This window comes from Nesoenas mayeri (genome assembly GCF_963082525.1).
Source record: "Nesoenas mayeri genome assembly, chromosome: Z".
Taxonomy (NCBI): domain Eukaryota; kingdom Metazoa; phylum Chordata; class Aves; order Columbiformes; family Columbidae; genus Nesoenas; species Nesoenas mayeri.
The window spans coordinates 1,218,737-1,236,409 of NC_137542.1; the positions used below are offsets into that span (position 1 = coordinate 1,218,737).

General features: G+C 42.7%; 1 protein-coding gene across 1 annotated transcript in view; it reads left to right on the plus strand.

Moving 5' to 3' along the window:
* Positions 1-3,858: 3,858 nt before the first annotated feature.
* The window catches only part of MCTP1 (multiple C2 and transmembrane domain containing 1), a 273,536-nt gene continuing 259,721 nt past the window's right edge, over positions 3,859-17,673 (plus strand). Inside the window, exon 1 of the mRNA XM_080362212.1 lies at positions 3,859-4,449. Within this exon, the coding sequence (XP_080218338.1) occupies positions 3,874-4,449 (576 nt within the window). The 5' untranslated portion in view covers positions 3,859-3,873. The remainder of the gene's footprint in view (positions 4,450-17,673) is intronic.

A 17,673-nucleotide genomic window follows, 5' to 3' on the forward strand; every position in this document is an offset into this window, starting at 1 on the left:
AAAATGTCTCGCAACAAGCTGGGGAGAAGTTGCCTGAGATATCGCTTATCATGCCAAGACCTGAAATTCATTTGTGGGTTGTCTGTGTCCCATCATTACTGTGGGGAGAAGAGCTAGCAAAAATCAGCATTCAAGGCTGTACTTAAGAACTCCATTATAGACATGAAATTTGCCATTGGAAATATAACTACGATGGAAAAAGGAGAGATAAATTTACAGTAATTCACACTGAAGAGACACCGAGAAAGAAAAAGACAAAATGACAGCAGTGAACACGTGCAAATGGTGTTAAAATATGGTTCCAGGCTGAGAAGACCTAAATCATGTTCAACCTTTGAGTCTAAGGCCATGCTCCAGTCAAATATCACTCCATAATCACCTGGTATGTATTTCAAAATGCTACCGTCTTTGCTGTATTTTAGATTCTGAAAGGGAGGATGTTTCAATAGGAGGAGTTAAATAAGTTTTTAAGTGTGTTTCCAAACACAAGTACACATAGGTAATGACCTAAATATCAGAAGCTACAAAGTAGTGTGTGTGGGTCTTTTGTTTGTTTGTTTGGGGTTTTTTAAATTATTATTATTATGTTGTTGTTGTTTTGTTTTGTTTTGTTTTGTTTTGTTTTTCCAGAAATAACAAAAACCAAACTGAGAGATATTTATTTGAACTAAATCACTGGAGAAATTTGGGGCTTTGGGTCAATCTTCAAGAATGTTAGAAAATATATCTTATAAAAAAGCACAGTACTTTACATTGAGTGGTACATTTGTTTCATTAGTTTCAATTACACTAATTGGTGTAATGACATCTATAGATAGATCAAATACAGTTCTGGGGATATCGGTAGCTGCTTTCCTCAGGAAAAGTTCTTCTTTTTTGACATGTACAATTGATATGTTGGAAATAAAAAAAACCCTACTATGAATCTCCATGGTTTCATATTTGAAACTTTTTTTTTTTTTTTTTCCCTTTTTCTAATGTTCTGGTTTAGCTTACAAAATATTGATGCAATAGGGCATCAAGAAATGTTTTCAGATATCCTTCTTTTATTTCTAAGGCTAATAAAGGATTATTTGTACCCCTTGAGAAGTGTCATTCCCATCTGCACAGGTGTTACATCCATATTATTGTTAAATGTTGAGATTTCCATCTGAATGTTGCTTGAAGTCTTGCTGTGATCTTTCTGCCACGTTCAGCTTCAGATTTAATAAATTAAGATACTCGGAGAGTTCAATGTGCAGAATGACTCATTTTATTATAAAACTGTTTATGGCGAATTGATTTGATGTAAGGCTAGAATAATCCCAGCCTGCCTGTTACACTGTGGCCATATCCTGCCTTCTGGTCCAGATCCACTTCACCCCCCGGGACAATGAGTGTTTCGGCAGCTAAACAGCCTGAGCTACTTTGACCTTTTGACCATTTATAAGCAAACCTACTTTCTGGTTAGATAAAAGGGACATGGACTAGATGTAGTTAGAAATGATGATACAATGGCACAATTTTAATGTGAGGAAACTCGTTCTGCCTTTTGGGGAAAAACAACCAGGAGGCCTACCAACATGTTATTTGAGATCACTCAACACAGGGGTCACAAAAATGCAGCAAAAGCCGGACTCAAAACACAGTTCTGCAGTTCTGTGGCTTGTGCCCACTATGCCTAGACCACGAGCTTCCACGTGGTACTATTGCACTTATGAGACTAGTTGTTGTAGTGAGTTTATCTGTACATCCAACAAACTTCTGGTCTTTTAAATTTATCTTTTGTTTTTAAAAGAGGAAAGTTTAATCACTGCTGGAAATAACTGTCACTTAAAGACATCAGAGTAGTTCAGTATTTTGTCGAATAAGCAGTTCTGCATACGATGTTTACCCTTACTGTGCCTATCCACAACTTTAATAGAAATTATTCTGTATCTGAAAAGCTGCTTATTCTAAAGCTGTTTAACTCTAATGTGAAAATAAAAAGAGTAAAACAGAAGGCAGAAACAGATATTATGATCCTCAAAGTCCATTCCAACCCAAACTGTATTATAATTCGATGATATATTGAAATGCTTCTTTAGATAGCCTTTGTCACTCTCCCCAGTATAGACAGGAAAAAATTAACATTTTCTTTTATTCTTTTGATTCCCGCTCACTGAGTAAATCTACTATTTACAAGAAAGCAAACCTTTTAAAAAGCTTCCATTTCAGCACATTTCTTCTTTGATTTAAAGATGTCATCTCAGAAATGGAGACACATAAGCTTCCTCCAGGCCTTGATCCATTTGAGATTTGCAATCTATCTGATGCTTTTGCTTCCAGGTGGTTAGAAGCAGATTATTTGTATTTACTTCCAGGGATCAAAGTAGGTTGACCTATCTGTGATTTTCTATCCTCAATGTTTTTTTTGGACTATGACTATGCTTGGCTTTTTCCGGTCTTGAAATGTCACTTATCTGACAGGGCTTCTCAAAAATAATCTCCAGTGGTTCAGAGGTTATTTGGGCTATTTTCTCAAATGTTGTAGACTGAGCTCCCAAGGCTCTGGTGAATTGAAAACGTCCATTTTATCTCAGTACTTGTAAATTGTATTCTTCCTGCTCTGTTCAGCAAAAGTTGTATTCTCAAATGCCTGGTTGCACACTTATTTTGGGAAAGCTCACCAGAATATAGGTGGATGAATCCTTGATGGTGTAAAGAAGCAACTTTTGAAAATAAACCCTCGAGTACACTAGATAAAGGCACAGTTCGGTGTACACAAGAAAGATTTCTTTTGCTTCAGTTTGTTTCATGAAATATATAAACCTGTTCTGAAATCATGGAATCACAGAACAGTTTAGGTTGGAAAGGATCATTCAAAGGTCATCCAGTCCACTCCCTGCTATGAGCAGGGATATCTTCACCCAGAGCAGGTTGCTATTATTTCAATTGAAAAACAAACTAGAGAGTATTAAGCATTCCAAGATGCAGTGTTGGGGCCATTAATACAGCTTACTATGGTGATAAAACAATGTAATTATTTACAATTATATATATATATTTTTTTTTTATTTTTTTTTTTATTTTTTTTTTAGAAAAAATATGAACGTGACAGATGAGCTGAGGGTTTTTACAACGCATGTCTCAGTGAAGCTGCCTGTCCGGGCTGTGCATTTTGCATCCAAAGGGCAGGGTTGCCCACAGGTATCTTTGGTACCGAGGCTAGTGCCACCTGAGCCATCCGAACCTTCCCACGACAAGGTCACCGCGGGCCGGGACCGACGCTGGAGCCCCCTGGAAGCTGCCTCATGTCCCCACCTTCGCCCGGAGGTCTGGGGGTTCCCCGGCTGCAGGGACCCCGCAGCATCGCCGCGCTGCCCGGACGGAGCGGGGGCTGCAGCGCCGGGTGCCCCCTCCCTCCTGCGCCGTGCGGCTGCCACTAATGCAAAATACAGGTGGGGAGGGGGGCAGGATAAGCCCACTCTCGCTATGTCCTTGCATTGCCGCACGTATATATATAGGCGAGCCTCCGGCGGCCGCTCCGTTAACTTTTCCGCCGGGCTCCGCGCCGCTGCGCAGCCCAGCTCCGCGCAGCCCGCCCCCGCCGCGGCCACCGGGGGAGCGCCCGGGGGGGGCTCACGGCGGCAAACTTTCCATCTGCTGGGGCCGGGGAGGAAGAGATTCGTCCTTCCTTTACCTTCCCCGGCGCGGCTCCAGCGCCAGCCCTGAGCCGTGCGGCGCTGAGCGCGGGGCGGCGCGGCGGAGCGGAGAGCGAGACCGAGCTCCGCGCTCGTCCCCGGCGGCGGGCGCCGCTCCGGCCCGCCCCGCACGGGAGTGAAGGCGCCGGGCTCCGCCGGGCTCTGCTGCTGTTGCTCCCGTAGCCGCCGCCGCAGCAGCAGGAGGGGGAGGATGGAGGCGGGCAAGGAGACCCGGGCGGCCGCGGGGGAGAAGCCCGGCGAGCCCGAGCCCACGGTGTCCTTCCAGGCCCGGCTGTGGAAGAACCTACAGCTGGGGGGCAAGGGCCGGAGCGGCAGCGGGCGAGCGGCAGCCGAGCGCCGCACTGCAGAGCCCCCCGCCCCGCCGCCGGCCAGCGGCAAGGGGGACCTGCCGCCCGCCGCCAAGTGGAGCGGCTTCAAGCGGCGGAGGCAAGTGCTGGACCGCGTCTTCTCGTCCTCCCAGCCCAACCTGTGCTGCTCGGCCGCCGAGCCGCTGGAGCCGGGCGGCGAGACCGGCTCCGCCCTGCGCCGCTTGCGGGAGCACCTGCTCCCCCAGGGCAAGGGGCCGCCGACCGGCCACCGGGACGACCCCACCGCCGGGGATGAGGGGCACAAGGGCGGGAAGGAAGGGCGCCGGCCCGGGGCGCACCTGTCCCACCAGAAGAGCTCCTCGCTGCCCAGCACCGCGTGCCTGGAGCAGCTGCTGCAGGGCTCGCCCAGCGCCGGCAGGAGGAAGGAGCAGCGGGCGGAGGAGGGCGACGGCAGCGAGGTGAGTGTCGGCCCCCGCGGGGCTGCGCCGGCAGGTCTGGGCGGGGGGAGGGCGGGAAGGTGGTCCCCGGGGAGGGGATGGTGCCCGCTGGTGCGGGGCGCCCTTCGCCTCTGGGGAAGAGAGAACCGCTCCGGGGAGGGAACCGGCTCGGGGGGGACCGCCCCGTGCCCCGCGGGGCTGCCCTGCCCGCCTTCCCCGCCGCGGGGCTCGGCTGCCTCCTCCTCCGCACGCCCGCATCGTGACGGGCAGCGTGGCGGGGCCGTGTCCGCTGTGCGTGACAGGGCTGCTCGCACTCGGGAGCGACCTCCCGCGACCTTCCATGTGTAGACTGCACGGGGAGAAGGTGCCCCGCAGGATTAAGTTGGGGGTTCATCCCCGCAGCGCTGTCCCACCTGTCCCCAGAGCGTCTCTGTGACAGCCCCTCGCTGCTGGTTTCTGTCCTTGACGCTCCCTGCACGGCTTTTGCTCGGGTAACCTCCACTTTTTCCTTGCCTGCTTATTCCAGATTTGAATTGTTGAATTTCTGCAGGACACACGAAGAACGACCAATAGTACAAATTTAATAGACAGTAGGTAATTAATTGGCACAACATACCAGGCGTCATCATGTGCAGCCGCCGGTTCAGGCTGATGAAATAGTTGTTCTTCTCCCGTTGGTGGGGGCAGGCGGTGTATAAAGCCATAGCTCTTCCGACTGTCAAATCTGAATTAAGTGTTGAAGCTAGTGTTGATAGGGGCTGCTGAATCCTGGAATAAATTTACTGTGAGAAAAGTGCAAAACACATGAGTCATTCTGGAGTTTGTGTAATTCTAAGCAGTCATCCACTTTTTGCTAGAATAGTTGGCTAATGCTTATTATTATATATTGTCTTCTGTCTTAATTAGGGAGAAATGAGTGACTAAAGTAAAAGGCATGTTATGTGTGTTTGGTGTCAAAAAGAAGCTGTGGTCCTGATTTGAAGAAGGGAAGTGGTGGTTCTGTGATGACTTCTGAGTCAGCCCTCAGCTTAACACGGGACCCAGGCCTAACTTCATGTCTTAGTCCCATGGGTTGTTCTGGGGATAAGCCCCATGCTGAGTCGAAATTACTGTGGTTATCCCTTGTATAAATCAAGTTTGTAAATATTTTAGGCTGTTGCTTCTTGACCTGGGATTATTTTGATTTGTGTTTATGAAGTGGATGTTACCCTGCAGTCGTCAGTCCGTTTCTCCCCCCACCCCGGCTCGCAAAAATGCATCATGTGTTTTGAGTATTATTACTCAGGACTACAGGATATTCTTCTGTTTTAAAGACTGCTACATCTAGCAAGTAATGGGTATGAAAAGGTGTGGGGTTTTTTTCAGTGATGTTCTGCTGTTTAGCAAAGAAATAGAACATTTATTTACAAAATATGTCAATTGTTATTTAGTTGTGTGGGTATTACGCTTGAACAAGGTACAGTCATAACATTTGGAGAGAATATTGCTAATGAAAACAAAGTGGTACCCAAGCTTTCTAACACTTGTCTTTAATTAGCATGATTATGGCCAATTCCTCCAAGCAGTTTCTAGTATTAACTCGGGCTGTGCCTGCATACCAGAATTGCTACTTTTGGTACTAAATAAAGCTCATTATGTCCCTTGTGTGTTGGTGGAGTTTGCAGAGTTGCTGATCACGGTGTTTGTTTTGGTGGGATGATTTGAAACAGCTGTTCTGCTATTCCATAGTCAGTCCATCCTCTGCACTTCTCATCTCTAGAGGTATAACCTCGCTTAGGATATTAAACCTTATTTAATTCACCAGCTTCATTGAGCTATGGGATAGTTGGGGAAATGAGACCCAGGCTACAAAGCACAGTTGGACTGTCTTAATTTGTGTCTGATGCTCTTCAGTGGTCTGTTACAGAGCAAGTACCTCCCATTGTGACCAGTAGGAGTTTCCAGTTCAATATATGTCAGGAGTCAAGTCTTGCACACCTACATGCTGCACCCCCAGAGCAACAAGGTCCCTGCATAACTTCAGTCATGGCATTTACACCCCTCTAAGGATTTGGGCCTACAAGTCTGGTAATGTGAGTTAGGAATAATGTATATTTTTCAAATCCAAATTTTACTTCAGTACAGAATTTCAGAACTGTCCTGATTTTGATTGCCCAGTAGCCTTACATGTCCGAAGGTCAAAAAAAATTCTAGTAACTAACAGAATCACAAAAAGTAAATTATCTAAAAGTAAAATGATGCTGTAATTACAGCTTGCTTTAAAGTGCATTTAAAATGTGATTGAAATACAGGGGCAAGCAAATGCTGCCTCCTCTTGGATCAAGGATCCAGACAGTTGGAATTTTCAGCAAATAAGTACACAAAAAGACCTATTTGGTTTTTTACAGGAGATGGTGAGGAAAAGTGAAATCTCATGAGAAGTCAAATTTCTTTTGCTTTTAAACTGAAATAATACAGTTGTCATTAGTGAAAAGCAACACAGGTTACTGTGGTGGATGGGAAGACTGACAGTGCAAATTTCGCTGCTCTGTGTGGATTTACTCTTGGATTGTACTTTTTGACATAGACAAACTATTTCTATGATTTTAAAATAGTTTCATTAATATGATTCTATGATTATAAAAAATAATCTAAATTAATTAAAGTATGATATAGTGGTATTACATTGGGCATGGGTAACCCAGAAGAGGTCTAGTTTTCTCAGAATTGAATAAAACTTCTGTTACAGTGTATAGGATTATTACCTTGATTCCAGTAAAGGACAACACTCAAGAGAAAAGTCTTATGTGAAGAATAACCCTTAAATTTGAGTACTAATGGGAAGGAAGGACTAGGAAAGTTGTTGTCCCTCTGTGCTGAGCACTGGGGAGGCCAAACCTCAAATCCTGGGGGCAGTTCTGGGCCCCTCACACCAAGAAAGGGCTTGAGGTGCTGGAGCGAGTTGAGAGAAGGGAACGGAGCTGGTGAGGGGCTGGAGCACAAGTGTGATGGAGCAGCTGAGGGACCTGGGGGTTCAGCTGGAGAACAGGAGCTGAGAGGAGACCTTCTGATCTCTGAACTGCCTGAAAGGAGCTTGGAGCCAGGGGGGTCGGGCTCTGCTCCCCAAGAACAAGCGCCAGGAGCAGAGGAAACAGCCTCAAGTTGCCCAGGGGAGGTTGAGGTTGGATGTGGGAACAATTTCTTCCCCAAAGGGCTGTGGGGCATTGAACAGGCTGCCCAGGGCAGTGCTGGAGTCACCATCCCTGGAGAGTTGGACAGACGGACATGAGGTTCTCAGGGACATGGGACAGGGACAGGGGTGGGGGAATGATTGCACTCAATGATCTCGATGGTCTTTTCCAACTACAACATTTCTATGATTTTTAAATTCTGATCTAGTTCTACTCTGAAGACTGATTGCTACTCAGAGCTGTCCTTGAATAGTTTTTCGGAGAGAAAGGCATCATAACTGCTGTATTTGTTGGTAAGAAACTTATACACTGTTGCTACCCTTTAAAAGGAAAATGGTTTATTAGGACGAAGAAATAAACATCATCCTTCTTCCGGCTTCCAAAGGCCATATGGCAGGTTTCCATGGCCAAACCTCTCCTAACCCCAGATGTGGCATCCAGTCACCTCCACACAGCTGAGAGCTGCAGGACTTGTCTTGCACCCTCGAGCAAGCGACCGGAGGGCGATGGAAAGCTCTTGGAGTGTTTCATGGGCAGGAGATGACAACATCCCTCCAGGGCCACTGCTGCTCCCCTTATAATTTGCATCTCCTTGCCAGCTGGAGCTTGGCTGATTCACCAAGCTGAGTGAGTGGGCAGGTTCTTACCCACATCCCTCCCTGTCTGTCTCCAGTTCTGTGGTTATGAGGGTAAACAGGAGATGCAGGAGGTCTCCAGGCTCATTGCAGAGGGGCAGCTGCTCCACTGCTGGAGGCACAGCCATAGGAAATGAAGCTTCATTAGTTTTGCTGCGCACAGAACTATTTGCCTAATTAATAAGGTGTCCTTCAGACTTACGTTTGTGGGTCTATAAGATAACAGTGGTCCAGGTTGCACAACACAAGATGATGCAAGCGAAAGGTGAGACAAGAAAAACTGGAGATATGTGTTCAGATCACAGAATAGCAGAATAGTGGCAGGACCTTCCCAGCATCTCGTGTCCCACCCCTGCCATGAGCAGGGACATCTGCACAGCTCAGGGTGCTCAGAGCCCCGTCCAGCCTGGCCTGGGATGTGTCAGGGATGGTTCATCCACCCCCTCTCTGGGTACCTGGCACAGGCTCTCACCACCCTCAGGACAACAATTCCTTCCTCATGTCCGGCCTGAATCTCCCTCCTTTAGTTTAAACCATCACCCCTTGTCCTGTCACAACAAACCCTGCTCTAAAGTCTGTCCCATCTTTCTCATGAGCCCCTTTTAAGCACTGAAAGGTGCACTAAGGTGTCCCGGAGCTTCTGTTCTCCAGCTGAACAGCCCAGCTCTGTCACCTGTCCCCAGCAGAGCTGTTCCAGCCTCAGGTCATTCCTGGGGCTCCTCTGGCCCCTCTCCAGCAGCTCCATGTGTGTCCTGTGCTGAGGACCCAGAGCTGGACCAGCACTGCATGGGGGTTTCAGCAGAGCAGAAGGACAGATACAGGGTCTCTCCCATTCTCTCAGTAATGTATGAGTGAGCTGTGGGACACACGTGATGGATCTGCAGATAAAGGGGTGTTTAGTGAGCTGGGCTGCATGAAGAGAGGTTGCACCTTCAGGGCAAGGAACATGGTGTTGTACTGACACGTCTCAGAAGGAGAAAGGGAAGAGTAGTGATGGAATAAGAGGCACAGGAAGCCTGAGGAGAGGAGGATTTTGTGTTTGGTGTGAGAGAGATGCAGAGCAAATGAAAACATGACTGGCATACCATACACATTGTTCTACCTATGTCAGAATGAATGTATATCTGGCTTGGAGCCACTGGAGTTGGTGAAGTTACCCAAGGGAAAAAAGTTCTTTGTTATAATTGGTGTATGTCACAGGTCACGTTTCAGTAATTGATCCAGCCAATGAAGGCAAAAGAACAAAATAAAGACAAAAGAGGCAGAAAATGTCAGTGAAAAGCTACACAGATAATGTCACCCAAGAGAATCTTAATTGCTACTTCATATTTCTAAGAAACTGCACTGAGAAAGGTGAAGGTGGTGAGGAAAATCGAACACTTTTGTCTGTCAAGGATTACCTTTTTCCTGAGATAATGCCAATACAAACCAAGAAGGGTTGGAGAAAGCTAATTTGCTTGGGCATTTGGAGCATGATATGAGGGCGGCAGTGTAATAAGAGGGTGAAATTTTAGGAAACAGGAGAAAGCTTGCTTTTGGGGATCTGGTCTCTGATATGTAGGTAATAAGTAAATAAAATGTTTAAGCTGGGTCAGAAGAGCGTGGGTGCTTGTCAAGAGATATTACATAGAAATAGCAGTAGTAAAAAGCTGTTAGTAAAATTCATTCCTTTTCAAGAAAGCAGTTGCAATCTCTCAAGGCTGTTTGTTTATCCAAAAGTTTAATTAGACATCTGATTTTATCCAGGGATGGTCTGCATTGCCCTGTTTTGTCATTGTATTAATTTTTGATAAAAGGGTTAATCCTTCAGCAGCTTGAGATGCATTAATCTGTTTCTTACACTGTCAGCCTCTGACCAGTCCATCAACTTACAGTGTATTAATACAGTGTGTGTGTTACTGACATGAAAATCAAGAGATGGCACAACAGAATTGTATTTAATTGTACCTTGAATAACTTCTGCTTAATTAACTAAAGGATGTCTCCAGAGTTTTCAGTGTGAGGTACATAATTTTTCAGAATTGGCCAGTCTGCATTTATCCTTATGTGAAACACTTAGATATTTTAAAGTTAAGTAATAGCAGCTGTTGATTTATTGTTTATCCACGACCTTATTCAAGCTTTACTTTCTCTTTTTTTTCCCCCCACCTTTCTTGATCATAGAGGTTTATAGTAAAATAATTGTGTTAAAAATAATAGGTGGTTGGTGGATAGGAATTGCAACAATCCTTGCACTGAAGGAACAAAAACCCACTTATTTTCTACCAAGTGACTCTGCTCTGAGGTGATTAATTTTCATTGTAGGGATTCTAGCTGGGTTTTGAGTGACTGTGTCAAAGCTCTTTTACTTCAGTGTACTTCATGCGCATGTATTTCATAACATACTGAATCATGTTGAATTTTTTAGATGTAGAAAGATAAACATCTAAACATGGCTATAGCATTAAACTTTTTTTTTTTTTTTTTTTTTTTTTTTTCCTGAGGAATGCTACAAAATGTTCTTTCCCTCTTGTTGAAATGTTGGATGCAGAATTTTATTAGGTATATCAATGAGGCATCATCAGTTACCGTATTGTTGCAAAAAGAGCTTTATAACCAAAGCAGTTTTGAAACATCCAGCGTGTCATTCAGCACCCAGCTCTGTAGTTAGTTCTAATTTAACTGATTTGTCTTGTGTTGTGGTGATAACATATTAATACACCTCAGTGGTGTCTTTGTTTTTTCTCCTTGGATAAATTGCTCATTTTTGGCAAGACAACTGGGAACTTTGCATTGATCTGAAGACTAAACTTGGCTTTTCCTCTCTAATCTTACTTTCGATCCCAGATCTCAGATATTACAAGTGTTATCTTCTAGGGAGTTTTAAAAGCTAACTATAATGTAAGACATGAACCAGTTAAGTTTAAAAAAGAAATGTTGTCTTCTTCCCTTGTACAATAAGGCAGAATTTCCCTAACCTCTTTCTGTGGTAGGCTTAGTTTATCAAAACTACAAATTAGATCACCTCTAGATCAGTGTGGATTTTTATTTGATGTAGATTTTATGTTCTGCTCAGAAAAACAGCAGTGTATGTTCCTTGTGTTTCTGTAATGCTGAACCAATGACAAACCATAGCAAGTACACAATAAAATGATCCCTCTGGACTTCAGTATTGAAGTATTGTGGGGCAGCTGATCCATACCTTGCCACCAAGCCAGAGGTTTCCCGCTTCAAAGACTTAGAGCTGGGATAGATCATCACTGTCAAAAAAATCTAGTTTTGGAAGTTTTGAACTCTGCATTTGAGATACGGGATCTGAGGATAAAACTATTGCAATACTGGGATATTTGTCAATGAAACCACCTGGTTACCTATGTTCCATCTGAGTGACTCATGAAGAGGAAGAGTGTCTCACCAAATCAGGTAATTAATAAAGATAGTGAGCACTCTTTGCTCCTTCATATTCTGCTTGTATGTTGCTGACATACTCACCAGTGTACAAATTTGACCAAATATTCAGATTATTGACCAAATAAAATTTGTAGTTTCAAATTCTTAAAAGATCTCAAGTGCTTAATTCACTCTCTAAAGAGAATTCCTTCTCCTAAGGAGTTAACTATGTAAGTGACTAGATGGTGATAAGTATATATGAAAGCCCTAAAATAGATTCCTTTGCCTGTTCCAAACAGAACTGTTAACAGTGATTAACATGGAACGATGCAATGTAGAATAAAGGTTTTCTGGAAGGGTAGAATTTAACATCATGCTGACATACCTATAGCAAAGTAGTGCTGAAAGGACTTGTATTTTCGTTGTTCTTTTTGTATTATTTCCTTTCCTTCTTTTGTAGGCTATATCTACCACTGCAGGTTAACGGTGCTGTAAGGTAAATAGATCATTCTTGTCTCTGTAGTAAAACACCCAGCTCTGCCTTGTTTGAGCTTTTCTGTAGCCAGTGGAGCTGACATAGTTTTGCATTTGTCTGAGAAGAGATTCAGTAGTAAGTCATTAACAGAGCATATGATATGCTCCCTCCAAAAAAATCAGTCAATTTTCCAGGTGTGTAAGTCCAGTAACTTGACTTGTTTTAGTAATTTGGCCGTGGCCCATCATGAGCACGTCATAGGGAGGGCTATGAGATACTTGTGGCCTTGGTCCAAGTGGTTAGGTTTAGTTTTGCATGTTTGAGAAGATGGGAGAGACAGTAGCATGGTATACACCATAACATGTTTGGCCTTCGCATCAATACTTTCAGAGTATCATCCATTAAATCCTATTGCTTCTAAAGAAATGTAGTTTTTCAGCTTGTTTTTAAAGAAAAAACTAAATATACATACTGTTTGTGTTAAAGTTTCCCTAAGGGAGTAATGATTTCGTGGTCTATTTGTGTTGCTCTGTCATCAAGTTTATCTGTGGATGGTCATACCAGTTTCCAGTCATTAGCACTGACAGCATCTGGTAATTACTTAGCATTTTATACTTAGAAATGAGGGTTTATATTTAAAGCACCCTTTTTTCCATTTAAATGTGGTTCTTGCCCTGATATGTTTGAGACTTAGCATCACTGTTGCCTAAAATAGAACTTCTGTCTGTTGTTGGATATTGTCCAGTGTTCGTGTTCTATATGTTCCCATTTCAGCAGGGAAAGCCTTGAGCTGCTAAGTTGGGCAGCAGGTGGTATAGCAAAATACCAAACAATGGCTGCTGAATTCTTCAACAATTAATTAATTTTTGCTTGTGTACCCATGTCTTAATAATCCAGAACACGTGGGCTACCACTACAGGGAATCTGGAGATGGTGATCAGATGCTACCACAGAAAGATCCTGCCCCAGTGTTTGATGTCTCTAGTGAAGTTCTCATGACCCGAAGACGTGGGTTAAAAGAGCACGTTGGCAGGTTATTTTCTCTAAGAACTCTGAACGCAACTCAAGTCCTGTCAGGAATAGTGTGGTCACAAGATGGGGGGCCGAAGGTGGAATTCTTCACTTTATTAGGCTTTGGGATTATGTCACTGCGAAGCTGAAGATTTTTTGTTTCCCACTAAGCGGAGAAGTTCTAGAATTGGTGACTGGTGTTTTAACCACCTCTTGTCAAAGGCATTTTGATCAATATAAACTGGAGATATATATTTTTTTCTCTCCTCCCTTCCATAAGTGTAGCAGAACAAAATTCTGAGTTGAATTACAGACATGCTATTCTGATGATGTGTTTTTTCACAGGTGAAATATAAGCCATGAATGTTGGACAATGTTGAGGCCAGGTAATGGCACAGCAGAAACACATGTAGAGCTCTTGCTGTTGGTAGGAGGGGAACTTCAGCTATGGGGACAGATTTTGTTGAGCTGTCAAAATTTTGAAGTATCTGCAACACTTTTTCTGAACTGTCTCTTCGTATTGACATTGGGAAGTGTGAACCTCTGTGAGCAGAATTTATTCCTTCTCTCAGTCTGTATTCTCTGTCATTCTTGGCTGTTTATTCTCTTAGATCATTTAAAAATTATTTTTTAGTTCAAACCCTTCTTATTTTTCCCACTTCTGCATTACAACCTCCATACTAAGATCCCAAGTTCCTGCAAAAAATCCAGAGGTAGCAAGTGTGTACTTCTGAATGAAATACTGTGTTTCAAACTTTGCTCAAATATGTGTAAATCTAATTCTTTATAGCCTTGTAATTTTCCTCTGTCTTCCCTCTTCTCTTTCTTTTATCTTCCCTCTTTGAAAGGCGAGGGAGGAAGTAAATTTCCTTCCAGAAGAACAATGCCAATTTAGTAAATTATTTAATTACTCTTGTAACTACTAGTACTGTTAAGATGCTCTGTAAAACTCAGTATCAAAACAGTTTTTAAAATGTTGCATGTTCAAACTTATCTCTCCTCCCTCAGTCCTATTCTTGGGAAGCCCTGCAACTGTTTCTCAAACAAATAATATTTAGAAGTGAGTCATGAAATGTGGTATCAGATGGATTAGATGGTTTTGGGGGAAAGCCTGAGTGCTGTTTGCATGAGGAAGCTGGCCTTAGTCTGCTATGGATAGGATGGTGTTGGTTTTGATGTATTTATTCATCTGGAGTCATTCAGTTTGCCATCTCTGTGTGTTTCTAATCAGGTGATCATATTAAACAAGATGAATAATCCTTTGAATGCTTGCAGACATTTGATGAACAAGATGAAACTGGTGTTCCTCACAGATTCTTTGTGCAATATATGCAATTAAGCCATCAGTAGCTTGCAATTAATGAATAATATCCATATTGGTTTCTCACCTCGTGCAGGCTGTTCTGCTTCATGCCTTTCATGTGTGCTGGTGAGATACTTTTTTGCTCTTCTGATGTGAGTTATTAGATCAGCAACTAGATTGCCCTGTAGCTAATGGTAAATATTTTATGGAGTTAAGTTTTGCACAAATACCAAAATCTGTGTAGTACCAGAGGGCTGACAACCGGGACACTTTTCTGTTGCATGTGTTTTATTAGGATGGCTTGTGCTGCTCCTCATGTAATTATAAGAGATGAACTATAGCTAATGCTTTTGTTGGTAGCTATCAGTGAATTTCCCTTTCCTTGCCTTTTCCACCCAGTTCTGGAGCCCAGAACAAAACACGCAGCAGAGGTGACCAGCTGAAATAAGTTTGTCTGTGCTGTCAGACCCAATCCACGGGAAAGGAGTTGAGACCTCTTCCAGAAACTGATTCTTGCCCAGTATGGACATAACTTTATTTTCAGCTGTGGTGAAGCTCCTGTGCTTTGTCTGGAAAACATCAAGGAACTCTTGGATTCTTTCTTTTGTTCCTAAATTTAGAAAATTCTACGTATTAATTTAAGTGCTGTTTCAAGAAAATCCCACTGATGCTAGCTGGCAAATAGCTCCAAATTCTTAGAGGGGGGGACAAAACTCTTTGCAGCAGGAAAAAGTAAACACTGGCTTTTTATTGTTGTATTTCCTGGGTGGTGAATGGTCATCAAATGAAACTTTGTCCACAGCAGAGAGAGAGCCCGAATTCTATGAGGCCTGATGAAAAGCAGGAAGAATTATTGAACTCTGTTACTTGAAGGTGAGAAATGGAGCTTCTACTTTCATTTTAAGAACATCCTTACTCTTGCAATTAAAGATTTCTAGTCCTCTTCAGCAGATAGTTTTTATATTCTGTTACAGTTTTAATAACTCAGTTTTAAAATTTTGAACATTATTGACATTAGATGGTTGTTTTAATGTTCTGCATTATGGTGTTAGCATAGAATTCATATGAGAACTATTTTGTGCCACAAGAACTCACTTTTGCGATTTGGTTTTCTTCTATATTTTAGAAGAAAACAATAACAATAACAATAACAATAGCAGCATGTGGGAATCAGCTGGAGTCCAAGAAATGTGAAGGAACAAATTCATATTAATAATGTAACCCTTGTGTGATGCATGAAAATCCCTCTCAGAGTTACATAAATAGGGAATTATAATCTTTGTAAGATTTATATCTAAGATTCAGCTAATAAATGTGGTTCAATATGCAGGGTAACAGTGAAACCTCATGCAATTTACATGTTAAGATTTATGGTACAGTGTTTTCTGTGAGTTAGTGCAGAATAACAATAGAAATAGTCTCATCATCTTGATGTGCTGGGGATCTGCATTTCTGAAATGATCTACTGAATTAAGGGGTTTTCCTTTTAGAGTTTTATCTACACAGTGCTTGGAGAATGTTATGATGTGGGGTTTGTTTTTGTTTTGTTTTGTTCTTTTTTCTTGCCCCTGTTAGAGCAGTCAGATGCTTTGATTGCCTGGCTTTCAGAATAGAAACATGGTGGGTGACTGCATGGTTCTGTGTGGGGAAGACACTGCGTGTGAGACTGTGGCCGTATTTGAGCATATAGCATGTTGTATATAGGATTCCAGATCATATGTTCGGTGTAAGTGACTTTAAAAGGTTAGTTTTGCTAGTTCCTCAGCTTTAGGGAGCGTTATCAGTCATCTAATCTGGAATTTCTGTATTTCATGTTTCTCTTATAGAGGTAGTGTTTCTTAGTCACCTAACGCAGAGGAACTGAGCCACTTCCCTGTTTACAGATACCTCCTTATGTTAATTGAGACTAGAGAAATGAAATAGAAATTCTCCTAAAAATTCTGATGTGATAGAAAAAAACATGTCTGTAGCATCATGAATTATACCTCTTTCTGCTTTTCCCAGTAGACCCTACTTAGCACTATGTCAACATGCAAAGTGCTGCCTTACTCCGGTTCCAAATTCTTGCTTCTTTTGCTTTCTGATTTTCCTTAAAACTTGGGAGCTTAAAGAAAATTCTGTTCACTTCCTGTGAGTATAAAGTGCTAGAAAAATTGTGTCTAAAATAATAAATATACACAAATAGAGTTTTTAGGACACTGAAGGTTCACCTGTCCCCTCCCCAAAGGGATGATATATGGAAGGACAACATGTACCTCAAGCCTCGTTAAATAATTTTAGATGCTTAGAAGCCAAATATTAACCACAGCTCTACAGTTTCCTGCTCTTTCTGCTGGTGTTCGGTCGTGCTGTTCCTCCACACAAACGTAAACTTCAGGCCTATTTGTAGCAACATCTTGAATAATACAAGCTGTAGTTAGTCATGTATTGCCAGGAGCCTGTGTCAGTTGCAGAACTGCAGGATAATAATGAATTTACTTGATCTTACTAGCTAGTGTTTTAAATATGCATACCATGGCATTGAAGGCTTGCCGTGCTCTAGATAAACCTTCTACTACCATAACAAAACCAAAACAAAAGCATAAAAAAGAATGCTTTGAGATTATTTCTTCTGGTTTCTGCTTATACTTTTGTTTTGCTTCTCTGATGACCACAAATGACAAAACTCAGGTGGTGGGTACATTTTATTATTTAGAAAATAACACCAGCACTGCCACTTAAGGGTTTATTGGCCGGTTAATGTGTTGCATATCTCAAATACGAACTTTTGTCAAAATCCTGGTGTCAGTTGATTTGGTTATAGAATGAAAAGCAGCTGCATTAGCACATAAGAATTTTCCAATTTTTCCAAATGATTTAAAATATCTAGATGAAAAGGAAGAACTTTCACCTGTCCTTACATGGGGCAGCACAGGGATGGGAGCAGGCAAGATGCTGCACACAGTGGTATTTTGTTCACTTTTGATGTAACAAGTGATAGAAAAGCACAAAAATGTTGACATCACTGAACTACAATTACGTATGGGCTGTTGTCTTTCTAAGCACAGAGATCATGACATATTTATTTCCTTGACAAAGGCACTGGAGAATCCATACCAAACTTTTGAGAGTTACTACTCGAAGAGGTCGTGATGTGCGGAAGAAATGTGACCTAGATGATGCACAAAAGCATTTTGGGATGTAGTAGTTATGCAAGACAAAGCTGCTCAAAATCTTTGCGAGTCCCTTTCCAAGGAAAAGGATACCAGTCAGTTGTTTCCTCTGTCACTCCTCTTTTTTAGC